This window comes from Kwoniella bestiolae, chromosome 6, assembly GCF_000512585.2.
Source record: "Kwoniella bestiolae CBS 10118 chromosome 6, complete sequence".
In the NCBI taxonomy this organism is placed as follows: Eukaryota; Fungi; Basidiomycota; class Tremellomycetes; order Tremellales; family Cryptococcaceae; genus Kwoniella; species Kwoniella bestiolae.
The window spans coordinates 1447115-1472674 of NC_089246.1; the positions used below are offsets into that span (position 1 = coordinate 1447115).

At 47.2% G+C, this 25560-nt stretch overlaps 13 protein-coding genes across 13 annotated transcripts; 7 read left to right on the plus strand and 6 right to left on the minus strand.

Annotated features, from left to right (window-relative positions):
* Positions 1-39: 39 nt before the first annotated feature.
* On the minus strand, positions 40-1866 carry I302_107742 (uncharacterized protein; the record flags this gene model as incomplete). Its single annotated transcript, XM_019193129.1, has 1 exon — positions 40-1866. The coding sequence occupies one exon, from the start codon at positions 1864-1866 to the stop codon at positions 40-42; it is 1827 nt and encodes a 608-aa protein (XP_019044606.1).
* A 740-nt stretch (positions 1867-2606) lies between these two features.
* I302_107743 (uncharacterized protein) lies at positions 2607-4391 on the plus strand (the record flags this gene model as incomplete). The annotated part of the gene is made up of 4 exons (XM_065870526.1): positions 2607-2966; positions 3117-3650; positions 3723-3853; positions 3965-4391. 4 exons carry the CDS (start codon positions 2607-2609, stop codon positions 4389-4391), a joined length of 1452 nt encoding a protein of 483 aa, XP_065726598.1.
* A 279-nt stretch (positions 4392-4670) lies between these two features.
* I302_107744 (uncharacterized protein) lies at positions 4671-6053 on the minus strand (the record flags this gene model as incomplete). Its single annotated transcript, XM_019193127.1, has 3 exons — positions 4671-5317; positions 5388-5549; positions 5633-6053. The coding sequence occupies 3 exons, from the start codon at positions 6051-6053 to the stop codon at positions 4671-4673; spliced, it is 1230 nt and encodes a 409-aa protein (XP_019044604.1).
* Positions 6054-6418: 365 nt separating this feature from the next.
* I302_107745 (uncharacterized protein) lies at positions 6419-8611 on the plus strand (the record flags this gene model as incomplete). Its single annotated transcript, XM_019193126.1, has 5 exons — positions 6419-7580; positions 7635-7989; positions 8083-8151; positions 8223-8389; positions 8454-8611. 5 exons carry the CDS (start codon positions 6419-6421, stop codon positions 8609-8611), a joined length of 1911 nt encoding a protein of 636 aa, XP_019044603.1.
* Positions 8612-8796: 185 nt separating this feature from the next.
* Positions 8797-9944, minus strand: I302_107746 (uncharacterized protein; the record flags this gene model as incomplete). The annotated part of the gene is made up of 7 exons (XM_019193125.1): positions 8797-8871; positions 8988-9161; positions 9227-9248; positions 9324-9382; positions 9527-9641; positions 9773-9789; positions 9858-9944. The coding sequence occupies 7 exons, from the start codon at positions 9942-9944 to the stop codon at positions 8797-8799; spliced, it is 549 nt and encodes a 182-aa protein (XP_019044602.1).
* A 534-nt stretch (positions 9945-10478) lies between these two features.
* On the minus strand, positions 10479-12950 carry I302_107747 (uncharacterized protein; the record flags this gene model as incomplete). Its single annotated transcript, XM_065870527.1, has 11 exons — positions 10479-10613; positions 10675-10780; positions 10835-10900; positions 10950-11124; positions 11175-11277; positions 11328-11568; positions 11618-11709; positions 11763-11814; positions 11865-12169; positions 12306-12807; positions 12883-12950. The coding sequence occupies 11 exons, from the start codon at positions 12948-12950 to the stop codon at positions 10479-10481; spliced, it is 1845 nt and encodes a 614-aa protein (XP_065726599.1).
* A 343-nt stretch (positions 12951-13293) lies between these two features.
* Positions 13294-13987, plus strand: I302_107748 (mitochondrial 37S ribosomal protein bS6m; the record flags this gene model as incomplete). Its single annotated transcript, XM_019193123.1, has 4 exons — positions 13294-13344; positions 13496-13638; positions 13732-13845; positions 13918-13987. 4 exons carry the CDS (start codon positions 13294-13296, stop codon positions 13985-13987), a joined length of 378 nt encoding a protein of 125 aa, XP_019044600.1.
* A 464-nt stretch (positions 13988-14451) lies between these two features.
* On the plus strand, positions 14452-15865 carry I302_107749 (uncharacterized protein; the record flags this gene model as incomplete). Its single annotated transcript, XM_065870528.1, has 5 exons — positions 14452-14622; positions 14679-14767; positions 14832-15014; positions 15122-15234; positions 15324-15865. 5 exons carry the CDS (start codon positions 14452-14454, stop codon positions 15863-15865), a joined length of 1098 nt encoding a protein of 365 aa, XP_065726600.1.
* A 110-nt stretch (positions 15866-15975) lies between these two features.
* I302_107750 (uncharacterized protein) lies at positions 15976-18262 on the minus strand (the record flags this gene model as incomplete). Its single annotated transcript, XM_019193121.1, has 3 exons — positions 15976-17385; positions 17437-17867; positions 18064-18262. 3 exons carry the CDS (start codon positions 18260-18262, stop codon positions 15976-15978), a joined length of 2040 nt encoding a protein of 679 aa, XP_019044598.1.
* A 667-nt stretch (positions 18263-18929) lies between these two features.
* On the plus strand, positions 18930-20087 carry I302_107751 (6-phosphogluconolactonase; the record flags this gene model as incomplete). The annotated part of the gene is made up of 3 exons (XM_019193120.1): positions 18930-19558; positions 19673-19801; positions 19919-20087. 3 exons carry the CDS (start codon positions 18930-18932, stop codon positions 20085-20087), a joined length of 927 nt encoding a protein of 308 aa, XP_019044597.1.
* A 536-nt stretch (positions 20088-20623) lies between these two features.
* I302_107752 (uncharacterized protein) lies at positions 20624-21548 on the minus strand (the record flags this gene model as incomplete). Its single annotated transcript, XM_019193119.1, has 4 exons — positions 20624-20640; positions 20719-20756; positions 20861-21123; positions 21258-21548. The coding sequence occupies 4 exons, from the start codon at positions 21546-21548 to the stop codon at positions 20624-20626; spliced, it is 609 nt and encodes a 202-aa protein (XP_019044596.1).
* Positions 21549-22373: 825 nt separating this feature from the next.
* Positions 22374-24067, plus strand: I302_107753 (uncharacterized protein; the record flags this gene model as incomplete). Its single annotated transcript, XM_019193118.1, has 2 exons — positions 22374-22661; positions 22775-24067. 2 exons carry the CDS (start codon positions 22374-22376, stop codon positions 24065-24067), a joined length of 1581 nt encoding a protein of 526 aa, XP_019044595.1.
* A 394-nt stretch (positions 24068-24461) lies between these two features.
* On the plus strand, positions 24462-24707 carry I302_107754 (uncharacterized protein; the record flags this gene model as incomplete). The annotated part of the gene is made up of 1 exon (XM_019193117.1): positions 24462-24707. The coding sequence occupies one exon, from the start codon at positions 24462-24464 to the stop codon at positions 24705-24707; it is 246 nt and encodes an 81-aa protein (XP_019044594.1).
* Between the last annotated feature and the right edge of the window lie 853 nt (positions 24708-25560).

The window sequence follows — 25560 nt, forward strand, 5'->3', positions numbered from 1 at the left end:
CATTTTGCATTTGTTTATAGATGATACATGTGTAATGCATCACTCCCAGATGGGCTTGTCATCCATTCCTTCTAGGTCTATTTCGTGGTCCTTACTCTTCGATCGGATCTTCACTGTCGATCCATCTCGAATTAATACGAAGTAAGGGGGTTTGTGGTTTTCGTGAGACGCGATTGGACATTCGGGTAGAGTGGTCGTTTCGGGTGATAGGTTCTTCTTCTCTTCCTTGACAATTTGCAGGATTGGCTCTTTCGAATGCTCGTCCTCGCTGATATTGACTTTGATCTCTTCTTTCGTATTTTCAGTGTGAACATTTTGAGCTTGACTCGAGGATATCGATACGATCGGTCGCAGCGCATCTTCCAGCTTCCCATCATCTCTCAATGGCACTTCCACTTTCGTCTGCGTATTCATCATCCCCTCCAGCGTTATCTCTTTCTCCACTTGTTTGATCAAACCTTCCAACTTGATCTCATCCTGGATGTCTCCTGTCTTCCCCTCAACCACCTTTTCCTCAGCCAAGAGCTCTTTGGCCTCGTTCAATACCGCCAATCGACCCATCTCCCCCACCCAGACATACTCCTGACTCTCCTCTTCCCTCTTTACCCATCCCAGATTCTCATACATCTTCACAATCCTAGTCCACCGCTTATTCATATGCCCAATCCTATTAAATCGGATCTTCACAGTACCATCCAGCCCATCTGCCCCTTTCAAGGAAGATACCGCCTTCATGCGATTCTCCTCTTTATGCTCGATAGCATCGTACCACCCCTTCCAGGCTAGATGTGCCACATCTTCTAGCTTGTAGTACGCGGCGAACTTGGCTAAGATCCGGTATGTCTCGGGCCCAGGGATGATGTCATGGGTGAGGGAGAAATGCGAGATGATAGCTAGGATCTTATTTTTCAGCTGGATCAGCTCAGGGGATTGGGGTCTCAATTCAGGTGTTGATTGATTGTCGATCACAGTCGTTGGTAGGGTCGGGGATATGTAAGATTTGGCCATGAGATGTAATGTCTGTCTATTCACTCTATTCTCTGGAAATTGTTTCAGATAGATATCCACCAGTTCTAATCCATCCAGACCACCTTCTGAGGGAAGTTTGTAATTATATGCCAGATGCAAATTTAACAGTTCCAGGGCACGTCCTTCTTTCGCTCCTTCGCCTGTTATGCTCCAATCCACGCTACATCTGATCAACCCCGATGATTCTGGCAGACTTGGCGATTCTCCATTTAACAGTAGGTAATGAAGATGCCGTAGTAGATCCTGTGAAGTGTACTTTGATGAAGGGAGATAACGAAGTGGGGGGAACATCTTGAAGGCCCATCGATTAGGTCGACATCTATATTTCTCCTTGACCTTGACGCTTCCCTCAGAGGGTGAAGATATGAGAGGCACCCTGAATGAGAGACAGGATCTGTTCAGTGAGATTGGGGCGATACGCATCTTGCCTATGAGGTGCCATACTCCTCTATACGACTTCAGGTCGCCCATGCGCAGACAATAGGCTGATAAGGCTTGACCCGACGCGAGCGTCAGATGCTGGGGATTTGCGCGAAGAGTAGCTAGTAGAGTTGAGGGGAGAGGTGGGCTGGGGATGGACAGTTGAGCGTGGATGAATGATTGGGAGTGTGAGGGTGGTATCGGTGCAGATTGGTCCATTCTGTGCAGGTCGGATGGGTGGATAGTAAGTCGTGAAGATGCCATCTTACTTGATTCGGCTTGATTTGATGTCGGGTCGTAATGATATGGATTCGAGTTGGGGAGTGTGGTGATGCTCCGGGATGTACTTGCCCATGGTAGGAGGAATCCCAGTTGGACGAGTTCGACGCATTGTCGAGAGGGCAGACGAGGGGGCATGGGGAGGGGGGGTGTGACCGGAGGAGAAAGGAATCAAGTGGAAGGGAAGAAGGAGAGGGTGAACTAATTGTCGTTTGATCTAGGTCATCCGTTCTGCTGGTTGCTGGTGATACAAGTGAGAGTAATGGTTCGTTGAGGTAGCACTTGTCAGACATGGAAGAGAGAGAGAGATGCAACGATGTACTCGAGTAATTGACCTCTCGAAATGTCGGCCGTCACTCTACGGAGGCTACTCGAAGCGGAGTCAAAGGAATCTCCGTGTCAGTAGTTGGTCTCGGGATAAAATGGAATAAATGCAGGATAGAATATTCCGGTGATTAGCTATTCCCGGTAGTTCCACTCTGATATTCGCATTACATCATCTGGTTATGCTATCCTCCTATCTCATTCGATTATTGATGCAGTGGGAAACAAAGATGAAAGAGGTCACGATACCACCGATGTATAGAGATATATAGTAAGAGCGAGAGTACGCACCAATGTATGAGATCTGCTAGACTGCTACTTGTACTAGTTGAATCTTATCCCACGTAAAGAGGAATGATCATCACCTGATCAAACCACTCAAAGGGGAGGCCAAAGTGACGTCGAAGGAAGTACTCCTACTCTCACAACTCATATATCAACTAGGACGCTCCACCAAATATCATACTTCCTTCCCATTTCATCTCTACTTATTTACTTATATATCACTCAACTTACACTTACACTTGAAGCACAAATAACATCAACAACACACCATGGAATTCATCCCCTCATCAGACTCTCAATCCCTCTCCTCAACCCACAAACCCAAGAATGTCTACCCCTGCCTAGCCCATATTCACATCATCCCCCATTCCGACCCAAAGGCCACTCGAAGATTATCCACCGGATCATTCGGCTCTGACGATGGTGGTGGGAATGCTCTGACCAGAGTGATCTCTGGAGGAGGTAGGAGGAAGTCTACGGATGTGACTAATCCGCCTCCTGCTGGGGGAAGAAGATTGTCTTTTGGACATAAGTCTGAAAATACTACCTCTGGTGGGATGGCCGCTGGTGCAGGTGACGGGGAGATTCAAGGGAAATGGTATTGGAGGGTACAGGCTGGTGTTACAGAGGTGAGTCTGGGATGATTCTCATACTGCCGCATAGTCAAAGAGGGCTAGATAAACCTTAATGGTGGACGTGGGAAATTGATCTCACGTCAGCTTGATTCAGGCTAAACAGTAAACCTTCCTAAGGAATGCAAGCTGATCCCCTTTGACCAGACCCACCTCGTCCTTCTCCCTCTGACCCAACCCCCAAACCCAGTACTTACCACACCCCCCGCGCCTCTCTCACACGCCATGCCCTCGCACTCCACCCAAGTCTCCGCCGGCACCCGAACCGAATCAGGCGTAGAGGAAGACGGTGGTCTGATGGGAAAGATGAAAAACCTCTTCAGACGATCATCAACAGTCAACAGAGATACTTCCGAAACTATCAACACTGACGTTGCTTCCTCCCCCCACGCCCAGACTGGTGTTGTCGATACCATCACCAGCGGATCAGCAGGGTTCGGCGCAGAAGGAGGGAAAGGAGAGAGAGTGATTGATCAAACTCCCAAGGGGGAGATGTTGCCCCCCGCTAAAGGGAATGAAATTGGTGCGACTAACTTGAACCAAAATGCTGAGACGGGCTATCCGGGGGTCATCAATGGAAGTAAACTTTCAGGGGTGGTAATTTCCCTTGGGGCTATTGATAAGAGTAAGATTGTGGTGGGTGGGGGGAAGAAGGGCGAGGGAAGTTGGATTACTGTTCCGGTGGGTATTTCTTGCAGCCCACATTCCACGCAATAGTAGTAAGATAACTGATCCCCCTTGTCGTGTTTCTAGATCATCTCGCACTTCTCACACTTCGCTCAATCAGCTTTGGGCGACAATGCTCAATTGAGCAAGAACGATTCCTACCCCAAGTCCGGGTACATCAAATTCGAGTTTGACAAAGATTGGATCGGTGCGAAGGGGTGAGTAGCGCTCGTCACTATGTTTCATGAGCTGTTATGACAGATTGCACATTCTTGACGCCTCTCACTTCTTCCTTGGCATCGTGCTGACCACAAACTCCACACTCCCAGCGAATGTGAACTCCTGCACCACCATCTCACCCACGCCATCTCCACCCTCCCTGAATCGAAAGATCGTCAACCCCACCTCGCTCAATTCCACCTGGGAGGCGGTGGGGGCGGAGGAGGGACCAAACATTCCCCCAACCTACCTCAAATGCGAGAAGTGGGTCCAAACGACGAATCAGCCATTGAAGAGGACGATGAGGGACCTACTGGAATCTCCTCTGGAAGAGATACTCTCACTGGAACGGGAGCGGGTATGGGCACTCGAGGTGCTGGGATGGGTATGGGTGGTACGGGTGGTGCGGCCGATACTGGGGATATCGCCGCTGGAGCGACGGGGGATAGAGGGATTGCGTTGGGTCATCCAGTTGCTGGAGCGGGTCATGCGAGCGAGGGGGGAAGTAGTGTGAGTGGGAAAGTAGGTGGGGAGTGAGCGCAGGAAAGGTTCAGGATCTCATGATCATGTTGAATAACTAATTAATGTGTATAAGATATAATATGGTCTGATTTCGAGTTTCAATTTGGGTATCTTAAGAGTGAAAAATCGTAAATATTGAATAACGAATCAGTATTTTGTATATGTTAGTTTGGGAAAATCAATCGTCATGCAACTTGGTAATACGTATGGCTCGAGTAGCAAACTGCAATTGCATAAGCTGATCCCAACGTGCCGAGTAAATACATATATCCATTTATATCCCAAGATCATTTCCTACTTCCCCACCATCTCATCCACACTCACCTCCTTCCCATGAGACTTCAACATCCCCTCCAACACCGCCAAATCCCAAAGTGCGTCTCTAGGCTTTGCATAATTCCCTTCCGAATCCTCATCTAATTTATTACCACCTTTCAGCTCCTTGATGGCTTTCGCAAAATGGTCAATCTCCACTTTGACACCATCCATCTTCCCCTCCGTCTTATACGATTTTACACCAGTTCCTTCCCCAGGTACCACCTCAATTTTGAATGTCCTGTCTCCGCTTTCCTCGTTAAATCCCGCAGTAACGTCCATCACCCCATTCAGGAAAGTTATCCTCACCCCATTGGGCAATGCCTTATCTTGAGGGATATTGGACCCAGCGAATGAAATTAGGATTTGACCTGTAGGAGAGGATTTACCTATACCCCCTGGGACCTTGGTTTCGTCATTCACCGCTGTGGTGAGTTTGGTCTTTGGACCGTGAGATTCGGTAGTGCTGGATTTGGAGGGGAGGGAGATAGCTTGGAGAGTATCGTGTGGGAGAAGGTGAGTTCGATGCAGCGATGAGAATGAGATGAGGGATGATGGACGCGCTGAAGTGGGGAGGACGACTCGGAGGAGGGCGGTCCAGTGAACCCCGCCGTCGAGGAGGAAACCTGGGGGGAGTTGGCATCAGGTTTACGTAGATACAGATGACTTAGCGAGTGGGATGGATGATACACTCACCACCTTGATAATCTGGAATAGTCCTCCAAGTGGTTTTCTGATATTTCGATCCGTCTTCAATGTACCCTTGCATGTTTAGATTCCAAAATAAGATGGGTCCGAGTTCGGGAGTGTTAGAGATAAGCTCGCCTGCCTCTCTGAGAATAGGTTCGTGCGAGTAGTCTACGAGATGTCCATAAGTCAGCTGGTCCTCATAGAACTGAAGCCTGTCCGATGCAGCAGCTATTAATGAGATAGTTACTCACTCTCGGCGACTCTCCAAATCAGCCCCTTGGTCTTATATTCCCTCTCATACCTCTGAATCAACACCCTCGCGTCATCCACAACCTTCGCCAAGGGCTTCTCGCTCATAACGTGTTTACCAGCTTTCAAACACCTAATCACCAGATCCGGCTGACTCGTGATAGGTAACACAATCAATACACCATCTATCTCGGGATTCGCCAAGATAGACTCTAGCCCTTCATCTCCGCTTTTCAGTTCGGGCGAGATCGAGCTGGATTCTTGAGCTACAGATAAGAGCGATTGAGCGGATTCGGGGGATCTTGACCATATGGAGTGGAAGTTTAGGGTTGTAGGATGGAGGGAGAGGAGAGCAGGGAGGTAGGAGGCTTTGGCGAATGTGCCTGAGCCTAGGATGGCGATGTTTGGTGTTGGTGCGGGCATGTCGTGCTATGTACAGAGTATGTTTGATGGGTTGTGAATGAAGAAGAAGAAGAGGCAACGGTCCTCTTTCATCACACCATTCCCCAGTTATCTGTCTATTCTACGGGCCGAAGGATAGCTCAGGGTCAGAGAAGCAATGTCACGTGACAATGACATCAACAGGATGCGGGGGATTGTGGGGTAGATAACACTCAAATCGATCGATGACCTGATTTTCAGATCAACACTTTACTACTGAGCTGACGAGATATATAAGAGGCAACTTTTCTCTTCAACATGTACTTTATCCCTCACCATCTTGAAGATAAAACAATTGCATGACTAACATCCTTCCTTCCATCACCAGATCACTCAAATCCACCATCATGAACACATTCATCCACTACCACACCCTCGATCTCCGTCTCCACGACTCCCCTTCCCTCCATCAAGCTCATTCACCCAATAACACCTCGACCCACTTCCTCCCTATATACATATTCGATCCCCGTCAACTCGACCTCTCCCATCTATCCAACATCTCTTCTCCTCCCGCTCCTCGCGCCGGTGAACCAGCAGAACATCAAAATGCCTCATTGAAATATCAACCCAAATCTACGAGATGTTCCCCTCTATCCCGAGTAGGGGGATTCCATCGAACATCACCTTATCGTCTCAAGTTCTTGTTAGAAGCGGTATTCTCATTGAGGGAGTCGTACAGAAAATCGGGAGGAGATATGTTATTAGCGTGTGGTCCACCTGAAGTGATCCTACCCAAAATAGTTGACCAGCTCAAGAAGGACGAAGGGAAGATCGAAGGTATACACGCTCAGAGGGAATATACCGTAGAAGAGATCTCGAACTACCGACGTATTCAATCTTCCCTTGACGAAGAGATAGTATTACATGATAGTAAGACCTTGATACCGCCCAAGCACCTACCGTTCAAGCCTGAGTTGGATACTCCCGATGTATATACGGAATTTAGGAAGCAGGTAGAAGGTTTGGGGATAGGGTTGAATGAGATGCTCGTCAAACCATTAGATACGGCCAAGCCATTAAATGGAGAGATTAAGACCAAGGGGAAGCTGAAGCCTTTCCCTAAGATCGAAGCTGAGATGCTAAACCTGAAAGAGGGTCAAGGTGGAATTATCGGAGCCGAAGAAACGCTCGAGGGATTATATGTGAAATTGGTCAAGCCCCTACTCGATAATCCACCTATAGGGGGCTGGTCTTCCACATCCTCACCTAAAGAGGGCACACCAAACCTTCATCCAAAATCAGCAATCCCATTCAAAGGTACCGAAGTAGCCGCTCTGGAGAGAGTAGACGATTATATCGGTCATGCCAACGGGGATAAGTGGGAGGAAGGGATGAAAGCTAGACATTATAAAGAGACTAGGAACGGGCTACTGGGCGAAGGGTTCAGTACCAAGTTTTCTACATGGTTGTGCCTTGGTATCATCTCGCCCAAGGTCATAGGATGGAGAGTTGGTGAGTTGCTAGAGAAGGAAGGGAAGGATAAGGAGGTTTGGAAGAATGTTTATTGTGAGTTGTGTCTACAACCTCAACATAATCTGATAGCTTACTATGTATATTTAGGGATCCTATTTGAACTCCTCTGGCGAGATTACTTCCAATACACAGTCCTGAAGACCTCCCTCACGCCTTCATCTAAAAGCAAATCCCAACTGCGAGATCCGCTCAACCCCAATTCAAGTCTATTCAACCCCGACGGATTCTCTTCCCAGATATCTACCTATCCTCAGAACCTCCGACCCAACCCCTCGGAATGGGAGAAAAGCAATTTGGAAGATCCAAATGATAATGCCAGGAGATGGTGTGAAGGGAGGACGGGTGTACCTTTTATTGATGCGAATATGCGGGAGTTGGTGCAGACGGGGTGGATGAGTAATAGGGGGAGACAGAATGTTGCTAGTTTCTTGACTAAGGATTTGTGAGTTGATCTATTCATTTGTAACCTGTCTTTGAGGGGAGATGGAAGTCAGGAATTGGGGAGAAATCGGGCTGACATTGCTGGTGATTGTAGATACTGCGATTGGCGGATCGGTGCGGAGTTCTTTGAGATGAATTTGGTAGATTATGATACGTGTTCAAAGTGAGTCGGGGCTTATCCTCTCTGATGTTAGTAGTGGACGATCGGTAGCTAATATCAACCTCACTCCCTAGCTGGGGAAATTGGCAATACCAAGCAGGAGTAGGTAACGATCCCCGCTCGTCAAGACAATTCAACCCTATCAAACAGGCAAATGACTATGACGAGGACAACGGATTCGTGAGGACCTGGATACCGGAGTTGGAGCGAGTAGGAGACGAGTATGTCCAGACGCCATGGTGTGAGTACCTCATTCTTCCAAATACACCTGCCGATTGTGCTGATTATAATAACATGCCGTGTAGTGATCAACGATAAATCCAAACTAGGCGATTACCCTTCCAGACCCATCGTCGAACTACCCTCATGGAAGAAGCATTATCCCAACCAGCCGCCTCATAGGAACCGTGGAAAAGCCAAGGGGAATGGAAAGGGACCGAAGGGTGGGAGGAATGGTGGATAGAATAATAGATATAGGATGAAGGTTACAACAAATGCATACATTGGTTTATATTCTAATAAATTACTTTGCACCTCTGAAGGACGAATTTAACTGTACATCGAATATGAAGTGAGAGCTCTGACATGATTCGGTAATATTATAGTGGGGGAGAAGATGCTTGGTGGAGAGTGTGAGATATCGTGAATCTAATGCGCTCGTTGAGTTAACCAGGCTAGGACGATATCCAAATTATGTTTCGTCTTATTACTCGTGGAATAGCACTGGATCGAAGTACAAATTATCAGTAAATTCCCATAATCATACGATATGGAAATAAATGATGTTGATGGACGAGGAGTGATTCTTCTGAGATGAAGTCAAGAAATGATCGACTCACCGAAACCACCCTCCCACCAATATCACCCAACTTCATCTCCTTTATCAAATCGTCCACCCCAATCGCATCTGGTAGATCATTCTTGTTTGCTAATACCAATAACGGGACCGACGATAATGCAGGTAAGGAGAGTAAGGCGTGCAATTCGGAAGTAGCTGTGGGAAGGGATGATCTCTACACCATGGAACACATGTAAGCTATGCTCTTCCTTCAGTGGAGGAAGTCCCGGGAAAGCGTACATCTGCTGCGTCTACCACGTATCTGCTCGTGATATCAGCTTAGAACATTCAACGTAATATAGCTGAACTCTGATTGAAGAAAAGGGAGGATACCCACATTATTGCATCTGCTCCGCGACAGTACCTATCCCACATTCCTCGGAACTTCGGTTGGCCCTGGGATATAAGGAAGGGTATTAGCATACAAGTCGAGGAAGCGCAAGTCGCAGGATGAAAAGCCGAGTGCGATGAGTGATGAAAAGAACGTAGACGGAAAGGGGATAAGGCAAGTTGACATTATCATAATGAAGTGAAACTCACAGCTACATCCCATACCTTCATTGTCACGTTCCCTTTCCTCACCTGCCTCAAGTTGAACGCTACGGTGGGAACGACATCCTCAGACCACTGATTCGAGCCGAGTACATTGACTAGGCTATTGTCGGGTAGTATATCCAATCAGCATATTCATCTTCCCACCTCCTCGTCTACATGCATAGGAGGCGAATCGAGAGATAAGAGGGGTTGGGTTTTGGAGGGTCACGGAAAAAAAAGGAAGATACTCACGATGTTTTCCCACTTGCCTAATCAGCCCATACTTCATCAGCTGAACACTATCTTCCCATAGATGCAGGGAGATAAACTAGCTTACCTGCAGTCCTACGATGGTAACTTCCAGATGCTTTGCGAAGAACAGCGATCTAAGCCAGCCGAGCAGGTTGGAGAGTATGAATGCCATGATGTGAGTGGGGTGACTGAGGGATGGACCGGCGAGTATGTATTGAACAGGATGCGGCGAGTGAAGAGGTGTGGATGATATATGTACGAAGGTTCTTAGAGGTGCTTGTGATTATATGTAGCTGAGATGGAAGGATGAGGACGTAGATAAAAGAAAGGATATTGAATGGGGAAGATCAAGAAGGAAGATACGAAGTACGAGTGTACGATTATTACGAGATTCGGAAGTGGAGAGTGGAAGTCACCGTTTTAACATCACACGTCATCGTCATAGTAGTGCAATCGAGTATAATGAGAATAACATGCATGCATAACGAACGATTCATCAAACCACTACATACCACAGAACAAAGGAAAAGAAACGGTAGACTCGCCTTGGATCTCTTTAGATATGGACCACTTAAGCTTATACCATGGGATCGTGATGCGAGTCAACCTGTGTCACAGTAAAATGTAAACATGACTGATACCCCTCGTCCACAACCATAATCTTCCTACCAAATCAAACTCAATTCTACCTAAACACGCAGAAAATCTACAAGTGAGCTTTGAATAACGCTTCAGAGATATAAGAAGCTTGTAATTGTCTTCCACCGAAGAATCTGCCGTTTAACCCCTTGATAGCTGAGGAGGCACCGTCAATCTCGTTGAATTCGATGAACACCTCGCCCTGTGGTATCATCAGAACATCAGCTCGATTCCAGACGAAGATATTGGTTGAGCTAACTCACCGCTGACATCTTCTCCACCTTGATTCTCTTCACTTTACCATATTTACTCTCCACTTCACCTTTGACATCTTCTGCCAAGTCGAGATCCCAATTTCGTTCGGTTTCCCTATATCCACTGTCAGCTTAGATCCGCCTATTGGGAAGAGGGATAGTAGCTCACTCGTCAGGATTAAACATATTGCTGACAATGATGAATGGAGTTGGGTTCATCTGAGGGGTTTTCGATCTATAGCTACCAATCAGCACAAATAGAACCTAAGCGAGAAATGACTCACGGCACAGCAGCAGGCTTCGGCGCGGACAGAGCCAAGTTGACAGTCGGTTCAGCCCTAGCAAGTTTGAACATAAGCTGTTGACGTTGATTCGCATCGAGTCTAGTTCCATAGTTCCCGTTATCTTCGATTTGCTCGGTCGATACGTAAGCTCGGTCTTGAACGGTTTGTACACGGACTATACCACGTCGTTAGCTGGAATCATCACATGCGGGAGTTATAGCTCACTTGGTCTACCGGCAAGTTCGAACCCAGCCATAGCATCCAGAGCCATCTGAGCGGATTGAAGCTCTTTGTATTGCACGTAACCAGTTCCCTTTTTCATACCCGACTGAAATCCAATGTTAGATGTGTTCCTTGACAGCGATTTTACAAACTTACAAAGTCAATATGCAGATCCACAAACTCAATCTCTCCAAACGGTTCGAAAACTTGTCTCATATCGTCCGCTGAGAGACTGAAAGCGATATTGGAGATGTACAACCTATGGTAGGGAATAGCAGCGTCTCTGTGTGCGTCGACATCTACACCTGGAGGAACGGTAAGACCAGTGGAGAGAGGTGGGAATGTGTGTCCGAATGTGACCGCGGGTCGAGCGGTTTGTCCATCTGCGCCAGTGACACTAAGAGGGTATCAGCGGTAGTCAAGGTTATAAATGAGACACTACTCACGGAGCAGTGCTCGATCCAGGAGGTTCTCTGTTTCGCTCAGACTCTGTGAGCATGACATTGATGGGTAATCCCATTACGATGGTTCCGGTGAGCTAGACGACAGTCAGCATGAGTTCACAGCCATGATCGAAGACTCTCAACTCACTGCTACGGCTCTAGCGACAAGTTCTACGGCGTCCAACTCGACGTACCCGATACTAAATCGTCGGGTTAGCTCGCTTTCGTGCAACCTCCCAATCGAGCTTACCCCTTGGACCGTCTCGTGACTTTATCAGTAACAATCCTAGCGTCTCTCACAGCACCTCTACCAAGCTTATCTTCGAAGAACATCCCTAAATCATGAGAAGTCAATCTAGCAGATAATTGAGAGATGAAGATGGATCGGTTTTCTCGTTCGACTTCGTCAAGTAGAGCTGTTGCTGGATCTCGTGGGGGTGCGGGAGAAGAGTAAGATGGTGAGCCTCTTCGTCGACGGGGTGGTGATCTGTCTCGGGATAGACCTCGTTCTTCATCTCGGAGTCGTCTTCGTTCTAGCTCACGTTCTCGGTCCATCTAGAAATTGCAGCGGGTGTCAGTGAAATTGACATATAAAAATGGAGATGATGATGGCATTGAGGCGGTGTGAGTGAAGGATGGAAATGATGCAGGATGATATGACAGATCGACGTGAGATGGAAGTTGCACTCACCTCAGCAAACCTCGCTTCCCTAGCTCTAGCAGCCTCCCTCTTCTCCTCCGCCATCTCCCTATCACGTTTCTCCCTTTCAGCTTCCTTCTCCTCTCTTGTCAGCTCCTTCACCTTTGGTCGATCATCCTTGAGTGTCGAAGATCGATGACTTTCCCTCGACCTATCTCTTCGACTAGATCCAATCGAATCTCTCCTTCTCTCCCTCTCCCTTTCCCTCCTTCGGCGATGTCTCTCCTCCCTCTCTTCCTCAGTTTCCTCCTCCCTCCTTCGCCTCCTCTCTCGTCGTTCTTCTTCTGTCTCCTCATCTCGTCGTCGATGTCTCTCTCGGCGCTCTTCCTCAGTCTCATCTTCTCGTCTTCGATGTCTCCTCTCTCGGTCTCGCTCAGGATCACGTTCCCGCTCGTCGTCACCTCGGTGACGTCTCGAAGATCGGTGGTGGGACCTATCACGTGTGTCACGATCATCTTCCTCTGGTTCGTCACGACGACGTTTCTCACGGGAACTGGAAGAGGTACAAGGGGTGTTAGCTGAAGTCGAGTAGGGAGGTTGGTAAGTGAGTGAAGGGGGATGAGCTCACCTGACTAATTCTGGGGTTCTATCTCTTCCATTGACGGGCAAGGCATCTGGTGGTGGTGTGTCTGACATGTTGCTATGTACTGTATTTCTTGGTATGAAGTGAAGTAAAGAGATGAAGGAATATGAAGTTGGAGATGAAAAGAATGGTAACACGACAGACGAGGTTTAAAGGAAGAGTGAGGGCTAGGAGGGAATATTTCCGAAATGAGTTTATCACATTTTATCCCAAACCAGCTGTTACCTCCCTACCACCTGAAAGATATCTCTCACATCCATCCAAGGTAAGGTATTTTGACTTTTTCTCATTCCATGTACATACTTCATCACGAACTCGACGAGACAAACTTGCATAACACCCCAACATCCTCAGCCTCACCCTCGACAGCTCATCACCGAATAGATATCGTGAAAAATGCCATTATACGAATTATTCTGCATAGCAGTACACAACCCCACTTCATCGGTACGTCCCTCTCTTCTTCTTCTTCTTCTTCTTCTTCTTCTTCTTCTTCTTCTTCTTCTTCTTCTTCTTCTTCTTCTTCTTCTTCTTCTTCTTCTTCTTTTCCTCCTGCTTTCTCCAAATCGAATGGCTGCTGATTTGATACCGTGTACAGGTCAACTTGCGTTCCGTGATAAACTCTTTATCCAATCAGATACATTCCACCGGTGGTGTCGTGCGAGATATGAAGAAATTGGGTATCAACCTGACGTTACCGCAGAGGATGAGGAGGATGAGGCAGTATCATGATAGGGGGGAGTGAGTAGTTGTCTTACCTTGCCCTATCTCTTTGAGAAAGTAATGATAGCTTTGAAGCCAAGGATGTGTGGCTGATTGATCATACGCTCATAGCCACTTCACCATGACGTTTGATACCTCGCCCATAGTGCTCAAACGACTCGATGAGACTCTAAGACGAGATCCCTCGATCATCCGATGGACCCTGCTGAAGAGGGCTACAAAAGTGTATGTTAACCCTGTCTTGGATGTGTCTGATGAATATGACAGCTTATAATTTAGTGTCTTCTCGATACATAGCAAAGACTTGAATAAACCTTTGAACCCTACTGTCGAGCACGATTCCATCAATCCTAGACAGTTGCTGTGATTTGGTCGATGGAACTCAAGGTATGGTACAGGAAAAGAAAAGAAGAGAAGAGGCTAGAAAAATCGTCCAGATTGATCAAATGGACCAGGGTAGATCAGGATGAAGAGAAGTTCAAGTGGAGAATTGGAGAAGAGCAATAATAGTCATTGTAACAACACCTTGTATAACCTGCATGAGATACCCATCATACTGCTTCTCCCGTCCTCCCGCTTGACTGGCATATATGTGCGTTCGCATTTGTGGAATAGCAATGTAGGATCTTGTCAATCTTGGTGAAATGAAAAGGATGAGCTCATTTCAAACGTGAACCTCCACTTGTTGGATCACCCCTCACAACATGCGGAATCCATCCATCCTCTATCTTTCTCTTTTTCCTCTACACATCATCCATCTCACATAGCTCACAGCATCCCCATCCGACCACTGTACCAATCTCAGTCTCAATACTCAGTCGATCCCTCACCATGTCCTCTCCCTCCCTCTCATCAATCCTCTCATCCCTTCCACGTCGCCTAAACGACCTCGAGTCATTCCAACTTCCTCGTTTACACAAATGCCTTGGTCCGTTGGATCTACACAAAGAGCTAGTAGACGAGATGCGGGGTGATCTAGAAGGGATAAGGTATAATCTCGAGGTGGGTCAACCTATCCCTCAGTCAACGAGAGGTCAGTCGTTGACGTGGTTGTGCAGCTCGCAAAGGAGATGATATATTCCCTATCACCGTATGAACAAAATGAAGCTCAGCAGAAGATACATGAGTTGGAGCAGCAGTATCTCTCGTATGTTCGCCTGTCCTCTTTACCAGGTAGGATGCTCACACTGATATTGTTATATATGGCATAGTATAAAACGATCATTCCGCCAAGCGATGTTACATTCCAAACGCACAATCCTATCCAGACGATCAAGAGTGCACGAGCTAAATGAGAAAAGCAAGTCTCGATATGAGCTGGACGAGAGCCGATTGGTAGAAGGTGACGAGAAGGGGAAAGGTAAAGCCAGGAGTGCAGCTGAGTTTGGGATGGGGTGGGTCTATTAACTCTCTGCCTCTCATGCCTATATCATCCATTGCAACCTGATACTCATTCCTCTATACGAGCTGAGCTGATTCTGATTCCCTTGCTCGTGTTTAGCGGAGACGATGAGCTTCAAACGAAGACCAACGAAGTGACCGTAGCTTTACGACGAACTACCGAGCTAATGCAGACTGAATTGGAGAAATCGGTATTATCCATCCAGACGCTGGGCAAGTCCGAACATTCTCTACACAACTACACCCAAGTCACCCATCCCATATCATATTTGCCAAACTGCGCTAACCCCAATACCAAACAGAATCATCCACCCAAACACTCATCTCCACATCCAACCTATACGACCGCTACACCTCCCTCCTGGACCTCTCCGGTCAGTTGGTAAAAGCCATAGAAAGGGCAGACTTCCTCGATCGAATAATCATTTTCTCAGCTCTGGCCTTCTTCTTCCTGGTCGTGGGGTTCATATTGAAACGGAGAATACTCGATAAGACTGTTGGTGTGGTAATTGGCGGGGTGGGGAGAGGGGTGGGATGGTATCTCTTTGGAACGGGGAGGTTGATCAAATTTGCTTTCAGGGGAAAAGCAAAAGAGGTGGTGGATGTGGAGAAGATGGGTTCGGATGAGGTTGATAGACTCTTGGATGATAGGATAACGGATGACTCGGCTGTAGGGGGGATAATACTCGATGAGGATGTACCCTCACCTAGGGAAGGTGCTATCCCTACTCAGCCGTTTGATATTAGTAAAGCGTTGAAGGATGGGAAAGGTGGGAAGGTTGAGACTATACCGAATGACGAAGGCAAACGGCTTGAACCCAACTGGGTGAAAGATGAATTGTAAATTAGACAAATAAAGTACATGCATAATCTATATCACATCCAGTGATCGAATAATCCCGAAATCAGATCTCATATACCAATTGCCCAATCAACTCCTTCATTCCATCAATCCTACAATCTCTGCAAATTCACCTCCCCATCATCCTCAGCTGCCGGCACCTCCCCCTGGACAGGCACCACCAACTCCGCCGTACTCTTCCCCATCACCTCCTCCTTCATCCCATCCACCCCTGTCTCTCCTCCTGGAGCAGACTGAGGATTCTCCTTCAAATCCTTCAACAACCCCTCAACCTTCTCTAACTGTTTCTTCACGTTCAGACGATCCCTGAAGAGTTGCTGCTTCCCAATCTCCAAATTCCTCTTTTCATTCTCCAGCTGTTCCTCCAGAGACTCAAATATCTTTAATTTCAACTCCACTTTCTTCACCTGCGCTGAAACTAATCTCGAAACCAGGTTGGACATCTTGGATTCTTCATGTAATGCTAGGGATTTCGCTTTGGCAGCTGCTGATGATAACGCTATGGTAGCTGCTCTTGATACTTCGTCTGAGGTCGGTGCTTTCTCCGTTATCGTGGTAACAACTTCCCCATGCCCATTCTCGCCATCCTTGGTTGATGATTCGTCCGCTTGAGCAGACACTTCACCATCCACCACCATCCCCTCTTTTTCCATCTTCACCGCCTTCTCCTTTTCACTTCCCTCCCCATCTCCCCTTTTCCTCTTCAAACCCTTTGCCAGCTCCCCCAACGCACTCTGCGCAGCAGCAGCAGCTACTGCGGGTCCAACAGCAGACGCAAGGAAGGTGACAACAGACATGACGGGGTTCTCCGATCCGTCGAACGGTAATCCGTTGATCCCAGCTTGATACTTTAATGGTCCAATATCCGCCGCAGGGTCCGAAGTGATATACGGATCTTCGATAGGGAGTTGCAAGAATTTCGCAATACATTGTTCCTTTGATCTCGTTCCGACATGCTCAGCGACGTTCTGCCAATCATCATCGAACATCTCCACTCCCTCCAATAACAATAACGTCTCTTGATCTGACCATTCATCTTTCCCTGAAGATTGCTTGAACGTCTCTTCGTCGAGTCTTACGAAATCGCCTGAGAACATGGTGGAAGGGAATCGACCGGTGACGAAGCATGAGGGACACAAGGTGTATTCACCATCCTTGATCGAATGGTATCTCGTCCTCGTACAGTCCGTTCCGCACGTCTCACATGAGAAAGTCTGAGTTTTAGGCGCAGCTTCGCCATTTGTAGTGGCGAGTTTGGTAGCTTCGTCCGAGGAGATGGGTTTGGATGATTTGGAAGTAGATTGGTAGATGGTTTTGCGCAGGTCGAGGTTGGATGGATGAGGGGTAACACCATTCGTCTGAGCTGTGAGTGCTAGAGAGCCGGTGTTGGGTCTTGTCCCTGGGTGGACGAGGTTGGAAAGACCTTTGGGAGTGTCGAGGGTGACTCTGAAATGACCTGTGAAGGGGGGACCCAGCGCTGCAGGACGTGTATCCGGGTCAACCTGAACAGCAATATCAGTACAAGCCTTGTAGCAGGGAAGAAGAAAGCTCACCTGGTAATTTATCAACCCCCATTGTTCCAAGAAAGCATGTACCCTCATAATCGCTCCTACATCTCCAGCTAAATTTCTCCTGCATGCGGTAACCGTGAGGTATTCTCCGGGGTTCAGTCGATAAGTGTTGATCATGAAATCTCGATAATCCTTGTATATAGCCGGTGTCTTGCTTCTGTTCCTCGATGAGAAGAATTCAGGTAACGACCTGCGTTCGATAGGGTGAATGGTGGAAAGAGAGAACCAAGAGGAATAAGATGGGATGACTAAGGGGTGGGTCTGAGCTGCTAGGTAGGTGGTAGCGAGATCATGCAGTTGTTGAGGGGTGGGTCGTTCCGCTGCTTCGGGTGCTGGTGTGGGTGCTTCGCCATCTATTGCTGGGGTCGAGGTTTCCATCGTCTCGTCGGTTTGGGTGGGGGCGGTTGATGGTTCTGAAGTGATGGTTAAGTCAGTAAGGATATTGATTAATCCAGGCAGATCATGTGGGTGAAGAGGGAGATCATCCGTATAGATACAGGTGTATCCCGTCTAGCCAATGTCAATTTGCATTGCGCCGGTTTAACGTACTTCGACGGGAGATGCTCATCTCCTCCCTAATGAAGTGTTGCAAGCGAATCAACCACTTACCCCCGTTGATCTCCCCTACACCACTGATATTCCCAATCTCCCCACTATATATAGGTTCCCTCTCCCTCTCCTTCCCAGGTGCGGTAGCTACATCGTGTGTGGTTACATCTCCAGTAGCTTCGGTCTGTATAGGTTCGGCAGAAGGGGTGGATGGTCCACCTGGAGTAGACACTTTGATTGATATCTTGGGTGTTGACATTGTTTATGCAGCTGAGGTGGGTTGTTGGCAAGTAGGCGGATATGATTGCGTCTTGTCAAATCTCTTGGATGATCCTCTCTCTACTGACGCCGTTCCCGTTCACGTTTGCGATGGAGGAGCACGAGTACGTGAATGATATTGATAATGATATGTATTCGTAATGTTTATCTACGAGGAACATGAATAAATCCAACATCTGTCGACGCGAAGTCAGTCAATACCCAACAGGTTAAAGCTGTTATGGACGAGCTCAACAACAACCCTGACTAAACGGGATCAAATTGATACCAAGTCTCCCCCGGGATTATCCGGAATTACACTCATAAACGTGCTCATGTGGCATTCCAGTGATCAGTGTGATCTGTGAATTTGTGATGACCCTCTTTTTTTTGACGTCACGCTCTGGACTCTTGGAATGAGCTCGATTACGAGATACCAGTGATATAGTACATGGTCATAGCGAATCCAACATTGGTCATATCCTCTTGGAATTTCCTTTCAACCTATCTACACTCCCTTTTCACTTCACTAATCAGTATCAGAGTAGTATACTATCACGACAAGCATCCAAGCTACCATCCTCGAATCACAATATCTCAAATCTCATATCAGTAATTACACCCACCAACCCAACCGCCAAGCTTATCAATTTCAACCACATCTCACAATGCCTCAAACATCCGCTCCACCAGTGCTCTACTCATTCGACGACGTCCCTCACCTCCAGAACTCACTCGCCAACTTCATCCTAAAAGCCCAAACAGATGCCATCCAACATCGAGGGGTATTCACCATCGCACTTTCAGGTGGGTCCCTGCCCAACAACTTGAAACCTCTTGTCGACGTTAAGGAGATCCAATGGGATAAATGGCAAGTATTCTTCGCGGACGAGCGGATCGTTCCCCTAGATCACCCCGAATCAAACTATGCTGCCTGTTCGAAAGCATTTTTGGATTTAGTACCAATCAAGAAGGAGCAGATTCATACTCTCAACACCGAGTTATTTAGGGAACAAACCCGGATCGACCCCACAGCTGAGATAAAGAAGGAGGAAGAGGATGATGCGGAGAATGAGGCTGTGGAAATTGCGGATGATTATGAGAAACAACTTGTCAACACCTTCGCGGGGGCCAATGCGGCTCGATACCCCACGTTTGATCTGATCTTGTTGGGTATGGGTCCAGACGGTCATACCTGCTCGCTCTTCCCTGGACATGAGCTGTTATCGGAGAATGATAGATGGGTGGCTGAGATTCAAGATAGTCCGAAACCACCTAGCAGGAGAATTACTTTTACGTGGGTCCAACTTCCCTTCTCCGCTTAGATCGCCCATCCTCACCGTGCTATATGCCATAGATGTTAATACAAGAGAGCCATATAAGCTGATGTCGTACATTTGAACGCCCACAGCTACCCAGTCCTCAACCACGCTTTCAGATGTGCCTTCGTAGCTTCCGGAGAAGGCAAGCAAGAGATGTTATCGAAGATCTTGGATAAGCCAGAGGAGGGATTACCATGTTCGAGGGTCAGGCCCACGTCGTGAGTGACGATTCCCACCCAGATGAGAACAAACGTTCAAATCCCGCATCAGAGTGATCTACGCCCAATTCTCCAACCCTATATACACCTATGCTAATTCTTATTCCCCGTCCACAGCCCCGGTCTCGTATTCTGGTTCGTAGATCACGCGGCCTCTGGTCAAGTAAAATACCCTAAAACAGAGTACAAGTGGATCCAAAAAGCCACTGACGACGACTTGATCACCGGTGAGAGGAAACGAATGAAGGAGGAGATGGACGCTGCGGTCGAGGCGGCCGATCACTAGTCATAGTCTGGTTATCGATGTTGTGAGAAGAAGCAATGGCCGAAGTAGATTTCGGAAGAAGTATTTAGTTTCATAGTTAATCATTCACTGCGGTATAGATGCGAGGGGACACGTTTCAGTATGCAATATTAAAACTCTTATAGATTCATTTTAATGATGGTCCTCTTTTCTTAATAGATGGTTTATTGTGATTACTTTTATTATAGATGGATGCAGTATAAAATGTTGATACCCAGCTTTTTCTCAGCATTTGGAATAGGCAGAGGAGAAGCTGTTTGTTCACATCCGTCAAATTGAACGATACGTCGAAAGAGTGGAAACGATGGGAACAGCATGGGTATAGATCAATCATAGGGTTTGGTTTTCTTTCGAAGTCCGTACGAAAATGATGGGATACATCTATTGTACATTAATTCTATAGGATCATAGATGGTGGATATGGTTGCGTCAGATATATAGATAGCATGTGACAAGTTACAATAACATAAGCGAGACGGTAAGCCAACGTTTCTATTATATATGATCGTGATGGTGATTTAAGGTCGGATGTTGACTATTAAAAGATGATTGAAAGGTCAGCTCGATTAGTCTGGGTAGTTAATGCCAAACACAATCGCGGTTGGATACTCACATGATTCACCGCATCCACAAGTATCTTCAACATTGGGACTAGTGAAGACAAGTACAATCAGCATGATCCTTTTCTTACATGGCATGTCATACAAATACCGTGAATGATGATGTAAAGTACACCAAGCAAGTCAATCACTCACTTATCAAACACAAACCCCTGACTCAACCTATTATCCCTCCAATCCATCTTACTCCCTATAATACTGAACAAAGCTTTCGAATCAATCAACACCCTAACCCCATCCTGCTCTACCACCTCGTCGAATTTGCCCCCAGGGGGTGAGACGTAATCTAGGTGGTAGGCCATACCGGCGCATCCACGGGATTTGACGGATATTCGGAGGAGCTTGGGTTCGGTCGGGGAGGAGATTAGGGCGCGGAGGCGGGTTATGGCGGATGGTGTCTGGTAGTAGGACTGAGTTAGCTTGGATGAAATCTTGTATAGGATAGGATAATTTTGATAATCAGGTAGATGAGTATATGAGAAGAGAGACGACCTGTATCGAGTACGCTGTTATACGGTGAAACACAACTCACCATACTAATCGCAGCTCTCTTGCCTTTCAACTCGACCTTCCTCCTCGGCGCTGCAGCAGGAGCAGGGGCTGCGTGAGAATCCTTCTCTTTCCCCTTTGAATTGGTCTGCTCCGCGATTGGACTGGTGAAAGTGGTGGACGAAGGGATGTTCTCGAATTTGGATGGCTGAGATAACGTCTGAGCTAGGGTTGATGCGAGTCTGTATGTTGGATACAGGGGAGAAGGGGTGAGGTGAAAGTGATGGAGGGTAAGTCGGGAGGAGGAGGCGAATGTTTGTCGTAGAGAGGCCATGTTGCTGATGCTGAGGTATTTCGGGATTTGTCTAGTTGACGTACAGCGAATGACAAGCAAAGCAAGTGAATTGAATGATGTCAAAATGGAAAAACAAGAGAGAATTGAGGATTGGATGGTCAACAATTGATAATTGATTGATCGGTAAGCCGATTTGCTTTTACTCATTTGTGGTGGAGTGGCAATAGTCAACAGATTGTATGCTGACACCTCATTCAACTCTCATTGGACGAGATCACTCAATTATCACATATCAACTCATAGTCAACATGCATCCTCTCACCCTGCGACTCCATCTGCACATGCTTCTCACTCATCATGATACCCTCGTCCACCGCCATGCATAGCAGTATCACCTCGAGACACTTATATCAGTCCTCCCTCCATCCCTTATCCCTCCCTCCCACTTAAAAGGTCATCTCGATCGGCTATATCGGACATGTCTCCCGGGTTCAGTTAGTCATTTATGCGTCATATCCTGTTTATCTGATCGAGTTCATCTTGATTTGGTAGAATGGTACGTTCAATCATACCTCTGGATCATCAACCACAGCAGAGACGGATGTAGGGCAAGGCTGGTCTAGACACCACATATATCTTGGGACGCACGAGTAAGGAGCGACATCGACATTGACATCGAACAAAGGAGCTCACCTACCATCCAAGTACATTCTTCGAATCACGCCAACCTCAATTACCCTCTGATCGACTCGGTCGGCCGACCAATATCAGCAAGCATCAACTCATTCTCCAACTTATCTTCCGATGATGGGCACGTCCTAGCCATAGATTTCTCCATCATTGCACCTCATCAGTAATCTGACCATGCCCCTCTCACCCCCCTTCCGGCCCTCCGCTTCGTCCTCTTCGTCCTCTCCTCCTCCCCCATCAGGTCCCCTCCCAACCCTCCCCTTCGAGATCATCCGTCGTATAATCTTCCACCGTCTGGCAATATCACCATCATACCCCTCAGAGCTGGAAGATTCGTACAACCCCTCATGGGATAGTTGGAATGGTATAAAGGGGAAGCAAGTCGCAGAAAGGAAGTTGGAAGAACGGAGGGACGTTACGAGGTGTGCTAGGGGTTTGATGAGTGTTTGTAAGGCTTGGAAGGTTAGTCCACCTATACCAACCAGTCTATGATCTCAGTATCATTAAATAAGCCATCTACTATGAAATCATCCTACGAATATATGTAAGCATGCTGACAAGTCGTGTCGACATAGCCCCTAGTTATGAAATACCTCTACTCATCCCCCTATCTGAGCACAACCCTCCCCGCCCTCACCTCCTGTGTCCTATCCGGCGACTCCAAATGGTCAGATATCAACCTCCACACATTCTCCATCCCTGGACGATTTATCACCCTCCTCGACCTCACTACTATACCAAACACCCTCCATGCCACGGAAATACGTAAAGCTTGTTTGGCATTGTTCCCATTACTTCCCAATTTGACGCATCTCAAATTATCGCCTGGGGAACTACCCTTCCATCTTGAAGAGGTGGGATATGCACCGTTCGTTAAAACACTAAAATGCCTCGAGGGGGTTCAGGTCGATGTGAATGTAAATGAAGATGGGAAAGATGGGTTGGTAGAACTTTTGAAGCGGACGACGAATCTGGAAGTGCTAAGTGTCTTTGGGTCACCAGCCCAACGACTAGAAGTAGAATTAGCAGAGGTTCAGTCGCTGGATTTACCCAGGTTACATACCCTCAAGATGGAGGATGTGAAATCTGGACATCTGCTTAACTGCCTAGTTTCTTCCGATCTACCGAATTTGACGAGATTATCTATCACCCCACTTGGCGATTTGACTAATACCTTTCAAGAGATCCACGGTAGTAAGATCAGGTCTTTGACTTACCTACAATCGAAATACGATATCTGGCCATTCAACACCAACGGAACAATACTTCCTAATGGGTTGATCCCTTGTGATAAGATCTTAGATATATACCCGAATCTACAGCACCTGTCATTCTTAATTCCAGATTACAACCAGTTGGAACTTATTATATCGTCACTTCGGGATTCACCATCCCGCCCACTAAGTACATTGACGATATACAAATGGCAGTCATCCCCATCGACATCCTCAGCAGATGGTCAGCCGATATCTTCCAGAAACGGTGTTGATACCCTATCATTCTTGAATGGTTTAGCCAGGGATCCGCCAAGGGGACTGAGAAGGATCAATCTAGATGGGTTTAGATGGGTGAAATTGGAATTAGGGAAGATAGCCTTGGACGCGGGTAAGAGTGGGCAGATGCGGAAGATTGCTGAAGTGTTGGGTAAAGTGGGTATAGAATTGGGAGATATGGTTGGGAGGTTGAGTCCTGCTCCGCCTTTCACCGGGGTGGGTATAGGTGGAGGGGAGAGGGAGAGGGTGTATGGACCCTTGAGTGGGGGTAGGAGAAGGTCGTCGGGTGGTCAGGGGTTGATCAGGATGAATGGCCTCGGGATGAGTGGGAAGGAGGGGATTGAAAGGGGTAGCGAGGAGGAGGATGGGGGGTAGTAGTGGTTCATCTTTAATGTTCATCTCTTAGTGTCAGTTTGTTCGATGGTATTCTTGGTATCTCTTGTACATGTTATATATACCTCTCAGTTGTAGATGCTTGTGTTGTGATGATTCGTTGTGCTCACATAATGCATGTTTAGTATGGCATTTGCATATTCCAAAATTAACCAAATACCAAATGCCATGTAACATGTGCCTGATCGAATGGGGTTACGTTACACCCACGAATACCTCATCTTCAGCTAATCCCATTAAACCCAATGCATGGTTCCTCCTCGTTGAACTTACATCTTGTTCTCTTCAATTGCTGAGAGCGATCAATCAGTGAGATAATCATCAACGCCATTCTCGATTCCAACCCCTGATTCCCCGCTTCGCAAACACAAGCACCATGGGCAGACTGCAACATTCCCTCTCGGACGCTCAACTGGAAATTATCAAGACGTTTTCTATCCTATTGGTGGGACTGACTCTGGTGGTGATGTACAAGCATTATCAGAGCATGCAGCGGAGGTATGGGTCTTCCAATGGAGGGAGTGTGGGTGGAATAGGGAAGAAAGAGGGGTTGAGGGGTGTGAAGGGGGGCGAGGGTGGTGAGGAAGATAAGAACGGGCAGGGAAAGGTCAAGGTATCCTAGTTTGGGGGTCGATTATAAAATATACTGTATGCTAGTGAGTTCCTCTTCCCCTCGTTAAAAGCATGGGGTTGAGGGTACGTGGTCTGGGAGATGGGTCTATCGCTGACGTCCACTCAGCTCGGACCACCTCCCTCATCTCACTCTTCCATCTTCGATCTACCGACCGACCGGTCGCTTGATCTAAACATACCTATACGACCTTCTGAGCACTTTACCATCCAACGGTGGGGACTGTATGCACATCCAAATAGCATGGGCATACCTTGCACACAGTGTCACTCTTGTTTTGGCCTTGTCCTTGATCGTGCATCTTATGTATTTATCTGTATGTATCTTTGCGTGCTATAGAAATTCCTCGGTCTCGTCCGATGTGGTGGGCAAGTTGGTCTACGGAGGTGTATTTGCTACTTAGCTTGCTATTGCTGGAATCGGACACGGAGTCTGGACCTGGTCGCTGTTGAAGCTTAAATCGGATCATCATCACTCGGACGTGTGGGAGTAACATTCGACCATGATTACATCAAGTCTCCATCTTCCTCAACTGCTACTTCCTCCTATATACATACATGTACATCCCGTCTCTCACCTGATCATACTTGTAATTTATTCATTTCACCCACCAAAACTCACCCCGACGTCATCGCTTGTCACGCGCACAACCGCGACCAATTTAATCGATATTTCAATTTCACGTCTCGATTGGCCCATTCAGATATCATATCATCGTTATAGTTTAGCTTAGCATATACAATCTGGACCAAATCATGATATACTTATCGAGGTCGTTCATATTCAATCTGTAGCATAGTAAACAAACAAACAAACAACCCAGTAATACAATAACACACACAAC